This window comes from Monodelphis domestica, chromosome 2 (assembly GCF_027887165.1).
Source record: "Monodelphis domestica isolate mMonDom1 chromosome 2, mMonDom1.pri, whole genome shotgun sequence".
Classification (NCBI taxonomy): Eukaryota; Metazoa; Chordata; class Mammalia; order Didelphimorphia; family Didelphidae; genus Monodelphis; species Monodelphis domestica.
Window position 1 is genome coordinate 357,270,480 of NC_077228.1, and position 15,996 is coordinate 357,286,475.

At 38.3% G+C, this 15,996-nt stretch overlaps 1 protein-coding gene across 2 annotated transcripts in view; it reads left to right on the plus strand.

Annotated features, from left to right (window-relative positions):
• KLHL32 (kelch like family member 32) overlaps window positions 1–15,996 on the plus strand; it is a 336,425-nt gene that overhangs the window by 229,853 nt on the left and 90,576 nt on the right. For both annotated transcript variants that reach the window (XM_007484347.2, XM_007484349.3), the window contains one exon: window positions 8,669–8,884. In XM_007484347.2, coding sequence (XP_007484409.1) covers window positions 8,669–8,884 — 216 coding nt within the window. The remainder of the gene's footprint in view (window positions 1–8,668; window positions 8,885–15,996) is intronic.

A 15,996-nucleotide genomic window follows, 5' to 3' on the forward strand; every position in this document is an offset into this window, starting at 1 on the left:
AAACTTATTGAAGGCAAAGATTGTTTTGCTTTTGTCTTTGTATGCCCAGCACCTAGAACATTGCCAAAGGTGTAGCAAGTGCTTAATAAATGTTTGATTTATTGACTAATCATAAACATGGGAAGTCTCCATAACATTATATGTAAAGAAGTATGAAAGATAAATAATATGAATGTTATCATCAAAGAAATGGATTAGGTCAAAAGAAGGGAATTTGGTTCCCTGGCCAGAGCAAGGATAACTGTTGAAACTGTCCCCATGCTCCATTGGTGTTTTTGCTATGTCAAGAGAAAATGAAGGTGTTTTCTAGTCCACTGGGACATTCTGTGCCAAATTTATGGGAAGATAAGAGTTGTACATGCTGGGCAGGCCCTTCGATGAGTTTCCATTTGCAAATCTGGAGATAATGCCTACCAATACCAAGGAGGTCACAGAGCCATTGGAGAGCATGGAGTGCCATCTTGTCCTACACCCTGCCAACTCTATGCTTTTTTACAAATCAGGAATGAACTCTCAGCTGTGCCTGTTAAAATGCTTCTCTTCTTTCAAGGCCCAACTCTCATACCATTTTTTCTAGGAAGCCTTTTCTGATCCCCAACCTATCCCTCCCCAAGTGGAAAGTGCATTTTCTCTCCTCATTGTCTTAGAGCACCGTTCTTGTTCTGTTCTGTTCTGTCCACATGCGACTTTCTGCTAGTGTATACTTTATCCCTGGTTAGATTATATGCTCCTTAAAGGTAGGAGCTATATTGCTTTTCATCTTTGAAGCTCCAGGACCCTACCATACTACTTTGCATGCAGTAAGCCCTTTAAAAAAATGCTTGTTGAATTTTATTGTTGAACTTGGAAGGAAAATATATAGGTATATGTTGGAAAATAGCACTGATTATAGGTTTCAAAGCAATTCAATTTTGAGGGGAATAGGGCCTGTGTTCAGAAAAAATTTTTTTTTGATTTTATTTTCAGTCAATAAAATCCTCAAGAGGGAGACTTAGGAAAGACAGAAATAAGTATTTAAGGCAATTTATACAATTTTCTTGAGCATTATCACCTGTCTGTATTTTACTTCTTGCCAGAATTTAGCACTGGCATGAAGTTAAAGCAGGATTTCTTTTGGGCAGATTTCCAGGAAAAGGTAAAGACAATAGTTGCAATGCACAAGACACTAAATAGTCTGTTTAGGGTATTGTTAAGCTCTAAAAGGAAGTACCTAACTGAGTTAACTCCGAAGAGGGAATAAGCTGAGCACTTCCCCAGGGAAGTTTCTGTGTACATAAATGCTTCTTTCTACTTTCCCCTCACTTATTTCCTATTTATAAAGCTTGTTCTGTAGATTTTTATTTGCATGTTGTAAGCTCCTTGAAGGTAGGAACTGTTTTTGCTCTTGTGTTAATTACCTGTGGTTTGATTGATTGTGGCAGACAGCTATGACTATAATAAGAAAATAGTCCACCCTGCTCTTCTGCCTAGTGATAGACCTATACCCATTAGAAATCTCCCTGGCAAATTTATTTCAATTAGGGCTGAATCTCATCTATTTACAATCCACCTTACTTTCTCTTAAATGCTTAGTACTTTCTCTAAAATGCCAATCCCCTGTAGTAATGTTATTAAAGGAAGAAAAGCCACACAAGAGAAACCGAAGATGAAGAATGGGTAAGGCTAAAAAAAATTCTTGAATGTGGAAAACTTCTGTCTATTCCAAGGTGAGCGAGACAGGGAAGATAACTTTTGTGTTTCTTTTCATATTTATCATCCACAGTATCAGAAACAAATGGGGGTTCTGGTGGGGAGGAATAGAGAAGACGATGAATGAAGAGGTTAAGTAACACTAAAACCAAAGGCAAAAAAAATTCACTTTTTAAATGTTGCCTAAGTCAAAAAAGTGTGCAAAGTAATTCTGGGAGATAGGATAGAAGGAGAACTTTTAGGAATTTTTTTCTCTCACTTTTATCCAAAGGATTCAGCTCTTACTGCTAAACTGTAATCTTCACTAGAAACTACCATCAGAGTGGAAGACTCAGAACATAAGGGAAATGTAGGAGACTCTCCTATTTAGGTCAGAATTCACCTTCAAAAAAGGTATCATCAAACCCATATAGCTCCAACTTCCCAGTTGATGGAGGAAATAAATGACTGCTTATTGGATTGAAAAAGTGACTCCCTGTGGCCTGTAATGCATCCTTCAGGATGGTAAAACTGTAGCACTCTGGGGTGTCTGTTAGTACCTTCAACCGATTCCCATTTTAATATCGGGCTAAAATGTCAAGCCATTTTCTGGACCACAGGCTCTTTCATGTGGGTCTCTGCCCTGACACTTAACTGTGTGCTCATGGGAAAGTCACCCAACCTCTCCACAAAATGAGAATAATACTTAGGAGTAAGAAAGACGACCTGGATAATGTCATCTCAGACTGTCAGGCCATGGCTTTGAATGCGGTGCTGGTTTATGATTTGCTTTTTAAATCCTACTTTGTAAGTGTTAACCAAGAGAGAAAGAGTGCATAGTTCAGAATCCTGCCGCTTCAGACATGGCTGTCCATCCCTCAGCCTTATCCATTCTAAGTGGAGAACGATGTATGCCAGGCAGTGCAGTTAAAGGGTGCCTCGTGTCCAGGCAGACCACCTCCTTCCCTTCCATTTCCAGAACTCCACATTAGCAGCCCAAGTTTCTGGGAGCCAAAGGCTAACATCCACATTCAGTTGGCATTCCTAGTCCTGTGTTGATAATAGCTAGTGTTTGCTATTCCCTGCCTTTTGACACATCAGCCTTCTTTTCTTTCTTTGTCTCAAAAACTTAAAGGCAGATGTTAAATGCTAAATTGTAATTCCCATCAGCCTTGCTCTCAGGGGTTTCCTTAGGCAAAGACTCCAATGTACCCACCTCTCAGCCACATTTGCTTGAAGTAAATACTCTTCCTCCTCCTCTATTCCAAGCGAGAATGTTTCCTTCTCCTTCTGAGCCAAGATTAGGCGCCACCTTCTCGGTCAAACCTTCCTGTAGGCAGTGGGTGGCTGGGAAAGAGCGGAACACTTGGAGGGCAAAGATCTGAGGTTGAATTTGATTTTTGAATCTTGAATTTATTTTGCCTGTGGTTTTAGTGTTACTTAATGTCTCCATTCATCTTCTACCCTCTTCCTCCCCACCAAAACACACCTCTTGTTTCTTATAGTGTGGATGACAAGTAGGAAAAGAAACACAAAAGGTGTCCTCCATGTCTCACTCACCTTGGAATAGAGGGGAAAATTTTGGCCTTACATTCCTTATGTGTAAAATGAGGGTGATGATTAAATAAAATTTAGATGTAGCCACTAGGTCCCTCTCGACTTTAAAACTGTGATCCTATGATCTGATCCTCTAAGTTAAAAGTGATTCTTTGGAGTAACTGGGTGGTTCAATGGATAGAGAACAAGATTTAGAAATGGGAGCTCCTGGGTTAAAATCTGACACTTCTATCTCTGTGCTCTCTATTCTATCCATTTAGTCACTTAATCCCCATTGCATCACCCTTCCTGCTCTTCTGCCTTGGAGCCAATAAAAGTATTGAGTCTAAGGAAGAAAGTAAAGGTTTAAAAAAAAATGATTCCTCCAGCTCTTGTCAAATTTTCATCCAGCACTCTTTTTTTATTCCTTTCACCCTATCTTGTTTTTCTTTATTGGTCATTCAGGCCCCGATTAGTGTGAAAAGGACTCCAAGAGGTCACCTTATTTAAATTCATACTGCATATTTCCATTGGGCTATAACGAATCGCCATATTTTATATAATTATAACTTCGAATATTGCAAATTTGAATACATGCCACCACTTCAGGGAAGAATTCATTATTCACACTAATTGAGACCTAGCTTATTTATATGTCTTCATTGCCTAGCACAGTGTCTTGAATGTAATTGGTATTAAAACTAAAATGTTTGGTGGTTGAATTGAATTAAAATGCAGGCACTTTATTCCTCCCTTTGTAGCAAAAATTATGTGGCTTGTTATGATGAAAACATTGAAAGAATTAAAAACCATCATCTTTTTTCCCCTAATTCTCCTCTCCTTACACTTTAATTAAGTGTTCAACATCATCATAATTGCTCACATGCATATAATGTATAATAGTTTACAAAGAACTTTCCTCACAATAACCCTGTGCCATAATTATTAGAAATCTTAGTGTAAGGAAGACTGGCTCTTAATGAAGACAGGCCTTGGGTTCTAAACTTATCTCTGACATTTAATACCTGTGTGACCATGGGCAAATCACTTTATCTGCTTGGGTCTTGGTTTCTACTCTCAAATGAAAGGGTTCAAGTTCGTGAGGCCCCTAAGGTCAGTTGTAATCATGGGATCCTATTATTCCCATTATGTAGATGGGAAAGATTGAGATTGGCTAATATATCCCATGAAAAGAGACGCAGTCCCTGGTTTTCTGATTCTGTGGTATTATGGAAGAATTAAGAGTTTGGTCAGAGATGGGCAATAAGTAATTCAGCCTCACTTAAATCCAGGTTGAAAGATGAAGGATCCAGCCCACTTAATGGTACTCTAGGGACTTGAAAGCGTTATGGCAGTTCTGCAGCAACTTACATGCAAGGAATAGCTGACCGACCCAGAGGATCTGGTTCTTTATTCAGCCACATATATAATACCAGTGATGGGAACTGCTGTTCTCCTGCCTGATTTCTTAAGCATACCATTCCTATCCCAAGGAATCGTATTTGGGAGGCCAGTTGAGATAGTTCTCTTAGGACCTGACCTCTGATGATAAGAATTTCAACGTGTCTTTGATAAAAGCTGTACATGGGAGGCCACCATCTTTGGACAGATTGATATAAAATAAGACCACAGGAGAATCATAGAATTTTTAAGTGGGCAAGAAATTTAGCAATCCAGCCCAACTTATATTTTTTTTACAGATAAGAAAGCAGGGTCAAACAGGGATTTTTAGCAACATTCTACTGGAGGTTCTTAATAGCTTATTTGTGAAGTCATCTATCTTGGCTCCCGTAAAGAAGGGTCATCTCACACCAAAAGAAAAATGGGACCTACGCTATGGCATAATCAAGTGGCTTTGATGATGGGTTTGAGAGATAATACTCTGAAGCCTGCCTTTAAATTTTCTCAGTTATATATTTCTATATTTCATGGACATGTATTTATGTATCTCAAGCATTATTCAAGCAACTTAAAACCAGTATAGGGACAGAAATTTTGGAAGATCTACTTAAATTGCTTTCTAGATCTTTAGATAGCTAGAATGGGATAATGTATTTTCCACTGATACTTAACCCAATTATTTTATGCATGAGACCTCCACTATTTAGGAAATTTGAAAATGGTATTACCAAACCTATTGCTTTTAACTTTGAAAATTTTTGAAGGGCAAAAATCCCTGAGAAACTATGTTTTGTGCCTAATATGTTTTGGTCATTAAAGACTGAAAAATGATAAGGATGATGTCAATTGTTATAGTCTAGCTATAGTCAGGGAGTTTGTGAACTTCCAAAGCTTTAAAGGAAAAATTTGAAGATATCCAATTAAATTCAACAAACTTTTTTATTTTAAATTTGTATTAATCTTTAACTTTATTAATATATTTTATTTTTACTGTACCTTTATTTCTGAATATATTCCTCTCCTCTATTCAATGAACTACTTCTTATAATAAAGAATTAAAGGGAGAGGAAAAAAGCATTTTAGCAAAATTAACTCATACATGAAATGAATCTGACAATATATGAAATGATCTCACATGCAGGGTCTCTCACTTCTGTAAAGGAAAGAGAGACAGTTTTTTATCTCTTCATTGTGACTGAATTTGGTCATTAACATTACACAGTATTATGGGTTTTTTAAATTACCTTATTATAGTCATTTTGTATAATATTTACCTAGGTTTGCTTTCTTTACTCTGTATCACTTCATCTAAGTCTTATCATATTTCCCTGAATTCTGCATATTATGATATAATAATATTTCATTACATTCACATATGACAATTTGTTTAATCATTCCTTAACAAGTGGTGGTAGGTATCTACTTTAAATTTCCAGATTTTGCTACCATAAAAAGAAAATTTTGATGATTCTAGGATTTTTCTCCCTGTTTTTTGCCACCTTTGGTAAAGCAGTAGGACCTATAAATTAAAGGTGTAATGATACTGTAATGTATGGCCAGAAAGGGAACACACACACACACACACACACACACACACACACACACATACACACACACACACACACACACACATACACACACACACACACACACAGAGGAACTGGAGGGAGAGAGAGAAAGAGTTGAGAGAATGGAGAGGGGGAAGAGATTGATCTTCCCCTCTCTTTCTTTTGGGGGAAGGTAGCCCAGCTTTGTCTCCCTGAGGGACAGAGTATGTTGCCTCAGAGAATGGGCCTGGGAGATGGAGGTTAAGAACTAGAGGAAAGAGCTTTGGCAAAATGACCCACTGCCTCCCTTTTTGGTCTCAGCTATTGTTGAGAGACAGGATGGACTCTTCTGCCTCTGGATCCCTCAAATGCACCAACTGTCACTTCCTCCCCAAGACCTTGGGTTACCCCACAGCCCAGGACAGATGATTGCTCCTTAGGTCTGATTATTTGGATCACTGTGATCCTGAGTTAACCTTCCCCTTTGGGAAGAGGGGTGATTCTCTCCAAGTCTTCTACCCCCTTTCCTAGTCTCAGAAACTAGCCAGATCTGATTCCAAAGTAGTAAACAATTTATTTGGGTTCACACAGGGAATGGAGAGGTAAGGGTGTCAGGTGAGGAAAGTGGGTAAGCCGGAAGCCCTATTGACTGGCAGGCATGGTATATGTGAAAACCTTTACAAGAAAGACAGTGGCAGATCCAAAATGGAACGGACCATTCCAGATTGTACCTACAACACCTACCTCGATCAAGATCGTAGGGAAAGACCCTACCCTAACCCTTTCTGGTCATACATTACAGTATAAATAGAGGGTATTGACATTTTAGACACTATTTTTAGCCTAATTCAAAATTATTTTCTGAAATGATTGAATCCATCAATTCATAGTTCCACCACTAAGAAAGTTTGTGTCTAACTTTCAACATTAATTTCAATATCGACTATTTCTATCTTGTCATCTTTGCCAATTTGCAGGGCATGAAGTGAAACCTCAGAGTTGTTTTGATATGCATTTCTCTTCCTGGTGATTTAGAACAATCTTCCATATGTCTAAGAGTTTGTCCTTCTTTTGAGAGATATTTGTTCTGTCCCTTATCTATATATCCATTGGGGCAATGGCTATTCAACATGCATTTATTAAGGCCATATTCCAGGTACTGGGGATACCAATAAATAAATGATATAGCCCCTGTCTTGAAGGAGCTTACATTCTATTAGGGGAAAACATATAAATATATATATATTTATAAATAAATGAATACAAAATATATAAACATTTCAACTGGGTTGAGAGCTGAAAAGAGTACACTAACAAGTAGGGGAATCAGCAAAAGCCTCTCATAAGAGGTGCTCCTTAAGCTCTCCTTGAAGGTTTCTCTGGGTTCTGAGAGGTAGAAATGCAGAAGGAGAGCATTTCCACATGACATAGCTTTTCAGAGGTCTGGAAATGGGAAATGAAACATCAGTGGCATCATCTGGCAAACGCTAAGGAGGCTAGTGTGGGCATAAGGGTACAGCCTGAGTGGAGGTACTAGAGAGCTAAGTTCATTATCAGCATCTAAGCATCCATAATCATAGTCCCAGGTAGGTCTACCTCATTTGCATTCTATACAGAGAGGGGAAGCACTGGCCTTTGATGGGGTATTATAACACATATTCACTTTGGTAGAAGAAAATATAGCCTTGACTTGTCATCAGATACAATAAAGAGCATCACCATGCAAACCACCCATCCATGCAGAAGACAAAACACACACACACACACACACACACACACACACACACACATTTCAGAGAATTTGTACAAGAAGAAAACCTGCCAGAGACCACAAGGGTGATTAGACAATAAAACAGGTTACTTAAAGAATAGGAAAATCTCTTGTTCCTAGAGCATTAAAAAAAATAGAATTACTTTCATCTGATTTGAATAGTTTAGGTGTTAATTTGGTAGGGATAGATGATTGGAAATTCCATAAAACTTGCAAAAAGACTGAATCTTTACTTCTTTAAGGGTAATGTGTTAATTCACCACATCATGATGGCTTATTTCATTCAAAGTAGAGTTTTTAAAAAAGTTTCACATGTCAATATATGTCTGAAGTATGTATCTTCTGATTCTGTGTCCCTCATGTTATCTCTAAGAGAAAAATTGGATCCTTGGGGTATAGGATATGGTGAGTGTAAAAAGATGACTATTTCCTTTTACTAAGAGGCATTTCTAGAAAATTGCAAATAGCATTTCTATTGATCACTAAACTAGGAACTACTTTCCATCTCCTTAACCAAGTTTGAAGTTCATTATTTTTAATGGCAGAAATTGTCATCCAAAGAATATATAGACCCTTGCCTAAAGTGTTCTAATTGAAAAAGTTTCCCAATGAATAATGTGTGCAGTTAGATTTTTTTATAGTGCATGTCACACAGTCCCAGTTGATTTAATCTGAATATCCTTTGACCTTCAAGTTGGATTCTGCGTCATTTCTGAAAGAGCTTTTTTTTTTTTTATTCACCTAGGAATTAAATAGCTTTAATTACTTGGATCTGTACAGACTTGCCGACCTCTTTAATCTCACTTTGCTGGAGAAGGCAGTGATCGATTTTTTAGTAAAACACCTCTCTGAACTCCTGAAGAGTCACCCTGAAGAAGTTCTAACCCTTCCTTATTGCCTGCTTCAAGAAGTCCTGAAGAGTGACCAGCTGACATCCCTAAGTGAAGAGCAAATCTGGCAGGTAAGGAAGTTTCCTCATCAGCAGAATGTGTGATAGAAAACCTTGATATGCTTCCTTTGCTTGAATCCTGAGATTGTGGTGGTAGTAAATGATTAAAAGCTGAGGGGCCAAGAAATAGGGTGAACCCTTTTATCTCAGGTGAACTTTTAGAGGAATGTTCTCTTGACTTGACAGGTGATTGGAGAGGACTTGATCTGGAGCTATTGGGTTCTCAACTCACATTTGAAGTCACAGCTATCTATGATTTTCTTAGGGCCTTCATGTAACCAAATATATATGACCTCAAATGCTAGGAGGTGGTAATGTTATTAATTATTTTGTGGTAAAAATAGTTTAAATGGAGAAAAGTGGATTGCTTTGGCAATCTAAGTCAATGATTTAGAGTTTTGGGGTGTCAAGTACAAAATTCTGAAAAGGCCTTTAACACATAACGATAATATAGTCTTAATTAGAGAACTTTTTGGACCATGAATAAAAGATCCTTCAGTAAAGTTTGTCCATCTTTGTGGAAGCTAAAACTTACAATTTTCTTTACTTACTGATTATTGCCCAAGGACCTGCCTTCTTACCAGACTTAGTACTCTACTCTTAAAACCTTTAACAAAAGAATGGAGTGGAATGCTTTCTCTTTTGAAGTTGATTATTCCATTAAAATTCCTCACTGTCCCCTAGGACTATCCTTGAACAAGCCATATGATGTATGTACTTTATTTTTTTAAATTTTATTTATTTTTTAAAAAATACTTTTCCATGTTTCCATGATTCATTTTCTTTCCCTCCCCTCTTTCCTCCCCACGCCCAGAGCTGACAATTCTACTGGGTTGTACAAATGTTGTCATGATATCTATTTCCAAATTATTCATTTTTGCTATAGAGCAATTTCTTAAGGCCTAAACCCCAAATCACATACCCATATGTTAAGGGTAAATTTTAGGGTTGAGACTGAGTATATATTTTTAGTGGTTCTCAGGGATTTAAATTCTAAATCCCAATGAAATACTCAAGTCAGAATGGAATTTTATGGTGGTTTATTTATAATAGAAGGAAGAAATTAAGAATAAGAGAAAGAGAGAGGGGGGGGGAGAGAGGGAGAGAGAGGGGGAGAGAGAGAGAGGGGAAGAGAGAGGGAGAGAGAGGGGGAGAGAGAGGGACAGAGAGGGGGAGAGAGAGAGAGAGAGACGATCTGCTCCAACCTGGTCTGAGTTAGGGGGAGTTCAGAGGCCTCAGCAAAGGGGCCTTCCCAGAATATTAAATCTACCTCAGCTTCTAGCCAGGAGGCCTCCTCCAAGATGAGGGGCCTCTTTGGAGGCTGGTGCCTTCAGAAAGGTCAAGGAAAAGGGGAATCAGCCTTATCACTCATCACTAGGTTTTCTCAGGGAAGCTGTCTGAGGTCCCATGCTTGAGCTCCAAATCAAGTTCCACTGCCAAAGACCCTCTCTCACAGGAAGTGATGATAATATAAAGGCAGTTCTTTACATCACTTCCTGGGTCTCACATGTACTAATGGTGGCTTAAACTTGGCTTTGGACAGCCCAGGGGGTCAATCAGTTTTCTGATTTATCACTTGCTAGCACACATGGGTCACAGACCTCCCTCCCCCACAGTTAATCCTTAAGCGGGGGTGTATACATTCCTGGTTGCTAAAATTCTAAGACTAAGCAGGGTGGAATAAATCTAAAATTCACAATATATACATGAGATAATTGATGTTGGAAGGATCATATTCAGTGAATGTTCACATTCTCTCTCTCTCTCCCTGATTCTTTGTCTCTCTTTTCCTTCTTTCCCATTATCTTCTCTACCTCTGTTTCCCCTTTTGTCCTCTTCTCTCCCTTCCTCCCATTTCTTTTTTCTTTTTCTTTATTTTTATTCAGGTATTTTATTTTCCCAATTATGTGCAATAACAATTTTCCACATACATTTTCCAAAATTATAAAATCCATATTTCCTCCTTCCCTATTTTTCCTCCCCTCTCTCAGAGATGGTAAGCAATTTGATCTGGATTATACCTGTATTATCATACAAAACATACTTCCATATTGGGCATTGTTGTAAGAGGATATTCCTACAAAACCAAAACCCATAAACAAAACTGTAAATAAACAAATGTGGAAGATAGTATGATTTGATCTGCATCTGACTCCAGTAATTCTTTCTCTGGGGATGGATAGCATTCTTTGTCATTAGTCCTTCAGAATTGTCCCAGATTTTTGTGTCTGACTCTCCTTTCTTTCCTATGTCTGAACATCATTTTGCCATTTGGGTTACCTATAAGAATGCTGCATTTTCAATATTTCCCAAGAATTTGGAAAACATTTAGAGTAAACAGGGCATAAGACAGAGTGTGACTTTTTCTAAATTAACTTTTAATTTTATGGTGTCGATGTAGAATCTAGAAATCCGCAAACTTGTAGCCTAGTAAGATCTGATGAACCTCAAGTTTTAGGGTTAGCTTGTAAGCTGGAGACCCCAAGTTCATCCCTGTTCCCAAGAGAGTTTGCCTGAGGGAAGTTTCAGACTTAGCTAGTCTCAGACTGAACAATAGACTCTAAGGTAAATGATGATCCCAGTTAGGTGGGGCTAAGCAAATGATAAATTTCCTTTTATCTTAGAAGTTTTCCCCATTGTATCAGGCTTATTCCCAAGAATACCAACACCTGGGCAGGGACCATCTATTGTAAGGTAGGCACCATAGCCTCTGGCTTTGGTTTCTTTCCCCAAGCCTGTCAGCTAGTTTGAAAGCTCCCATTTCCTTGTCACCATAGTAATATCCATCAATCATATTCCCCTGTCCCTTGGCTTCCCAAAAGGTATATAAGTTCCCCAAATCGTTTTGTCCTTTGGAGTTGTCATCTAGTGGTGTCGCTCCCAGGAATAATGTCCCCAGAGTCCCAGGGTATAGACCTATAAAGTTTTGGTGCTGGGCTCTGAGTAAAGAGCCAAATTTGGACTTATTCCTTTTCTGATTAAAGACTTGGGTTTTCTGACTCCTTTAGTAGTTCTGTGTTGTTTCCAAGTTAACAATAGTTAAATATAATTTTAAGCTTATAAATTGCTTTCCTCCCAGCCATCCTGTAAAGTAGGTAGTTCAGGTTGCATTGTCTCATTTTATAGAGGAGGAAAATTGGGCTCATAGTAGAGAGGTAACTTAAGATAATGGGATCTGAGAGCTGGTGGGGCACACTAAGAAACAGCTGATCCATCCCTATTCATTTTATAGGTGAAGAGACTGAAACTCAAAAGTTAAGTGATTGGCCCATAGTCACACAGGTAGCTAGTAAATGATAGAGACATGATTCACTTCCAAATTATCCTTAGTACCTGCCGAGACCCTTAGTGCTCTCTCTCTCTCTCTCTCTCTCTCTCTCTCTCTCGAACATACTTTGCAAATACTTCATTTTTACTTCTCTGTGCATATGTTGTATCTCTTTCCCTAAGTACTCTTTTCTCCCTTCTTCCTTCCTTCAAAGGAGATTATAAACCCCTTGAAGGCAATGTCTGTTCTATTTTTGTCTTCTTATTACTCCTATTGCAGTACCTTTGAGCCTAGTAGCCAATTAATAAATGCTTGTTGAATTGAACTGAATCAGACTGAAGTTTTCTGATTTAAAATCTAGTGTTCTTTCTAGTAAAGCTGGTTGGACTTTACCAAAATACAGATAATGGATTTGTCTGCCTCTTTCTTCAAGTCCTCATCCCTTTTACTTGCTGTCTAATTTTGTGTCATTTCCTGTTCATTTGCATTTTCACAAAGGAAAATATAAAGAGAGAAATCTCAATTCAGGAAGTTTTTACTACTTTATAGCAACTCTAGTTTAAAAGGCTTATTAGAGAGGAAACTGGTACCCAAATAAGATTTTTTTGAATTTGAATTGTTTGAATATTAGGATTTCAATTATCCTCATAAAAATTATTTTACTTTCTTGTTCATATCATCGAGAATTGACTGTCTAGCCAGAGAACTCAGTTTTCAGGTGGAGCAGCCAAAGGAACTAATGTTTCCCCAGGGAAGAGAGAAGTGGGGGATGATTTCTGCAAGTGGCTGTTTCTAATTGAAGTGAGATCAGGGGCCAATCCCCTCAAATGGCTTCTACCTATTCCCTTTTGTGGTGTAGCGGTCACATCCTATTGAAGGTACTGCCAGAGAGAGTGAGGGTAATGTGCAGATTTTTGAGTGACAAAAATGCTATACTATCCACTTAAGTGTTATCATAATTGCCTCTCTAAAGGCAACTAATGCTGTAATGTAGGATTTTAAGAACTGGTTAATGCTGCAGGCAGTGTGTGTGTGTGTGTGTGTGTGTGTGTGTGTGTGTGTGTGTGTGTGCGCGCGCACGTGCACACCTGTGTGTGTATGTTTGTACCTGGACCTCCAGAAAGAATTAAAAGACTCGCATAAATATTTACCAATTTAGGCATTCAGCAGGCAATAAGAAACTGTTTCTGCTTTATCTTAGTAAATAAGTAATTCCCTCATAGTCAACCCAATAGAGAAAGATCAAATCAGACCAGCTATATTGCCTCCAGTGTAGTTAAGTTCATCATTTTTGCTAAGGTTATACTACTAACGCAATATACCATGGAAGAATCTAATATTCAGCCCAGGGTGAAGATTGGGTATGCCAGAGGATTAGTGTCAGGGTGCTTTATAGAAGTGAAACTTGATGGACAGGCTGGAGACAGATCTCCAGAATCTCATTAAATTGCTGAATTGTTCATTACTGAGCACTCTCACTGTAATAAAGTGCTCATTGACTTTGACAAATCCCCATCCCATGTCTTAAAGAAGAACACTGAAGCAAGAGGTGTTGGGGAAGAGAAAGGAAATTGGCACAAAGTGGGCCAAGTAATAGAAAAGCTGATGAGGGATCCTGCTAGTTGATTAATATGTGCTACCAGTAACCTGTGTGACTTCCCAATAATAAATACCACCTTTCACCTGCCCCCTCCCCAAGTGTGCACGTGAACACACACATACGTGCAAATACATACTTGGACAAGTAGTTGTTTTGAGACCTACCTGGGCATGAAAATTTAAGGTAGAAATAAAAATGGACATTTCTTTTTTGTTGTTAAAGGTCTAATTTTTATTAGTATCCCAATATAAAAAAGTATAGGGATTCAGAAGAGCTCTTTTTATATAAAAATGTATGGATCCATATTGAATCATCTTTCTCACATCCCTTTTTCCTCTCTTGCCCTAACTATTGCTCTTTGAGCTTCCAACTCACTTTCCTTGATGAAATCCCTGAAGATTGTGTGTTATCAGTTCTGCCAAGTCTACTATCCATCTGCCCTTTCGTAACTTTAACCTAATCCTCTTCCTCCAGGGTACTTTTTAATTCTAGTATTTTTCTAAGACAAGTCTCTCATTATTACTGCCAAGCCATGAAACACTGATTCCATCAATTGACTCCACTCTGTTCAGAATGGATGGATTCACTTGAGGCAGCTACATGGATACATCTATGAGCAGAAAGTATTCAAGAAATAGAATATTAGTGAACAAAAGAAGCAGTGAATGAAATGAAGTTCTCTAACTCTAAGTAATGAACTTTTCAGGATACTCAGTCAGAAAACTCTAGAAATAATAATAGTACATTTATTTCTTTGTTTTTTAATAAAACCCTTACCTTCTGTTTTGGAATCAATACTGTGTATTGGCTCCAAGGCAGAAGAGTGGTAAGGGCTAGGCAATGGGGCTCAAGTGACTTGCCCAGGGTCATACAACTGGGAAGTGTCTGAGGCCAAATTTGAACCCAGGACCTGACTCTCAATACACTGAGCTACCCAGCTGCCCCCAGGAACATCTATTTCTAAAGAAAAGAAAGCTATAGAGATGAGAAAAGCAGTAGGAAAGAAAATACATAGTCTGCATGGAAATAAGTAAGTCTTAGCTGTTTACTCTCACCTTGAAAAATATAAGCATCAAGGTTATTAGTATCATTTTTTGCTTTGTTTTGTTTTTGGTTGGTTCAGAGGGGAGCAGTCAGAGAAGCTTCACAGCTGTAAGTTCCTTTGAGAGCATCTAACTAAGGATGTCTCCCCCTCACCCACTGCCACTGGAGCTTGCAGAGGCTGCCATGTTGTGGTGAATAAAGGTCAAGTCATTTAAGGAAGATAGAGTAGCTGGAAAAAGAATGATGAAATCGAAGTCTCCTATGTTAGTGATTCCAGCAATTTAGTTTTGTTGAAAAGAAGGCTTTACATTGCCAAAACAGGAGCTCTAACAATTGATGCCCCAACACTTTTTATTTTGATCAAATTTTATGAGTTATATTTGTATATTTGCCTACCTATGTGCTGTATATTAACTATGATGGATATAAATACATATAAACTATGATCCCTGCCCACACATAGCTTGTAGTCTAAGTGAGGACATGACACTAAAAGATCTGTAAAGAGGTAAGATGCCAAATGAATGACACAGACAGCAAGTACTACAGGAGTTCAAAGGAAGGGAGGGAGTTTTATGAGCCTTGGTAATCAGGGAAAACGTAACTGGATTTTGTAATTGAACTGGATAGAATTCAGATGAAGAAGAAAGAGTGAGAAGGGGAGTTAGAGGAGGAGGAAAATGCAAGCAGAGAATGGAGTTGTAATTAGCAATTAGTCATCTAACAGTCATTTATTAAGCACCTTCCATGTGCCGAGCACTGTGCTCAATATTACAAAACAGTAGTTGTTTTCAAGAAATTTTCAGTCTATTGGATGAGCAAGGGGTATTACTTAAATTAGTGAGTACAGATGTTTTTTGCAGACCAAGAGCTGAGGAAAGAAAGAAAAAAGGGGAAAAAGAAAGAAAGAAAGAGAGAGAGAGAGAGAGAGAGAGAGAGAGAGAGAGAGAAAGGAAGGAAGGAAGGAAGGAAGGAAGGAAGGAAGGAAGGAAGGAAGGAAGGAAGGAAGGAAGGAAGGAAGGAAGGAAGGAAGGAAGGAAGGAAGGAAGGAAGGAAAGAAGGAAAGAAGGAAAGAAGGAAAGAAGGAAAGAAGGAAGGAAGGAAAGAAGGAAGGAAGAAAAAGAAAGAAAGAGCTAAATGAGAAGGCAGAAGAATATCTATTTTTTAAAAGTATGGAATTAGGAAAAATAGGGTTGGTAAGGTCCCTAATTA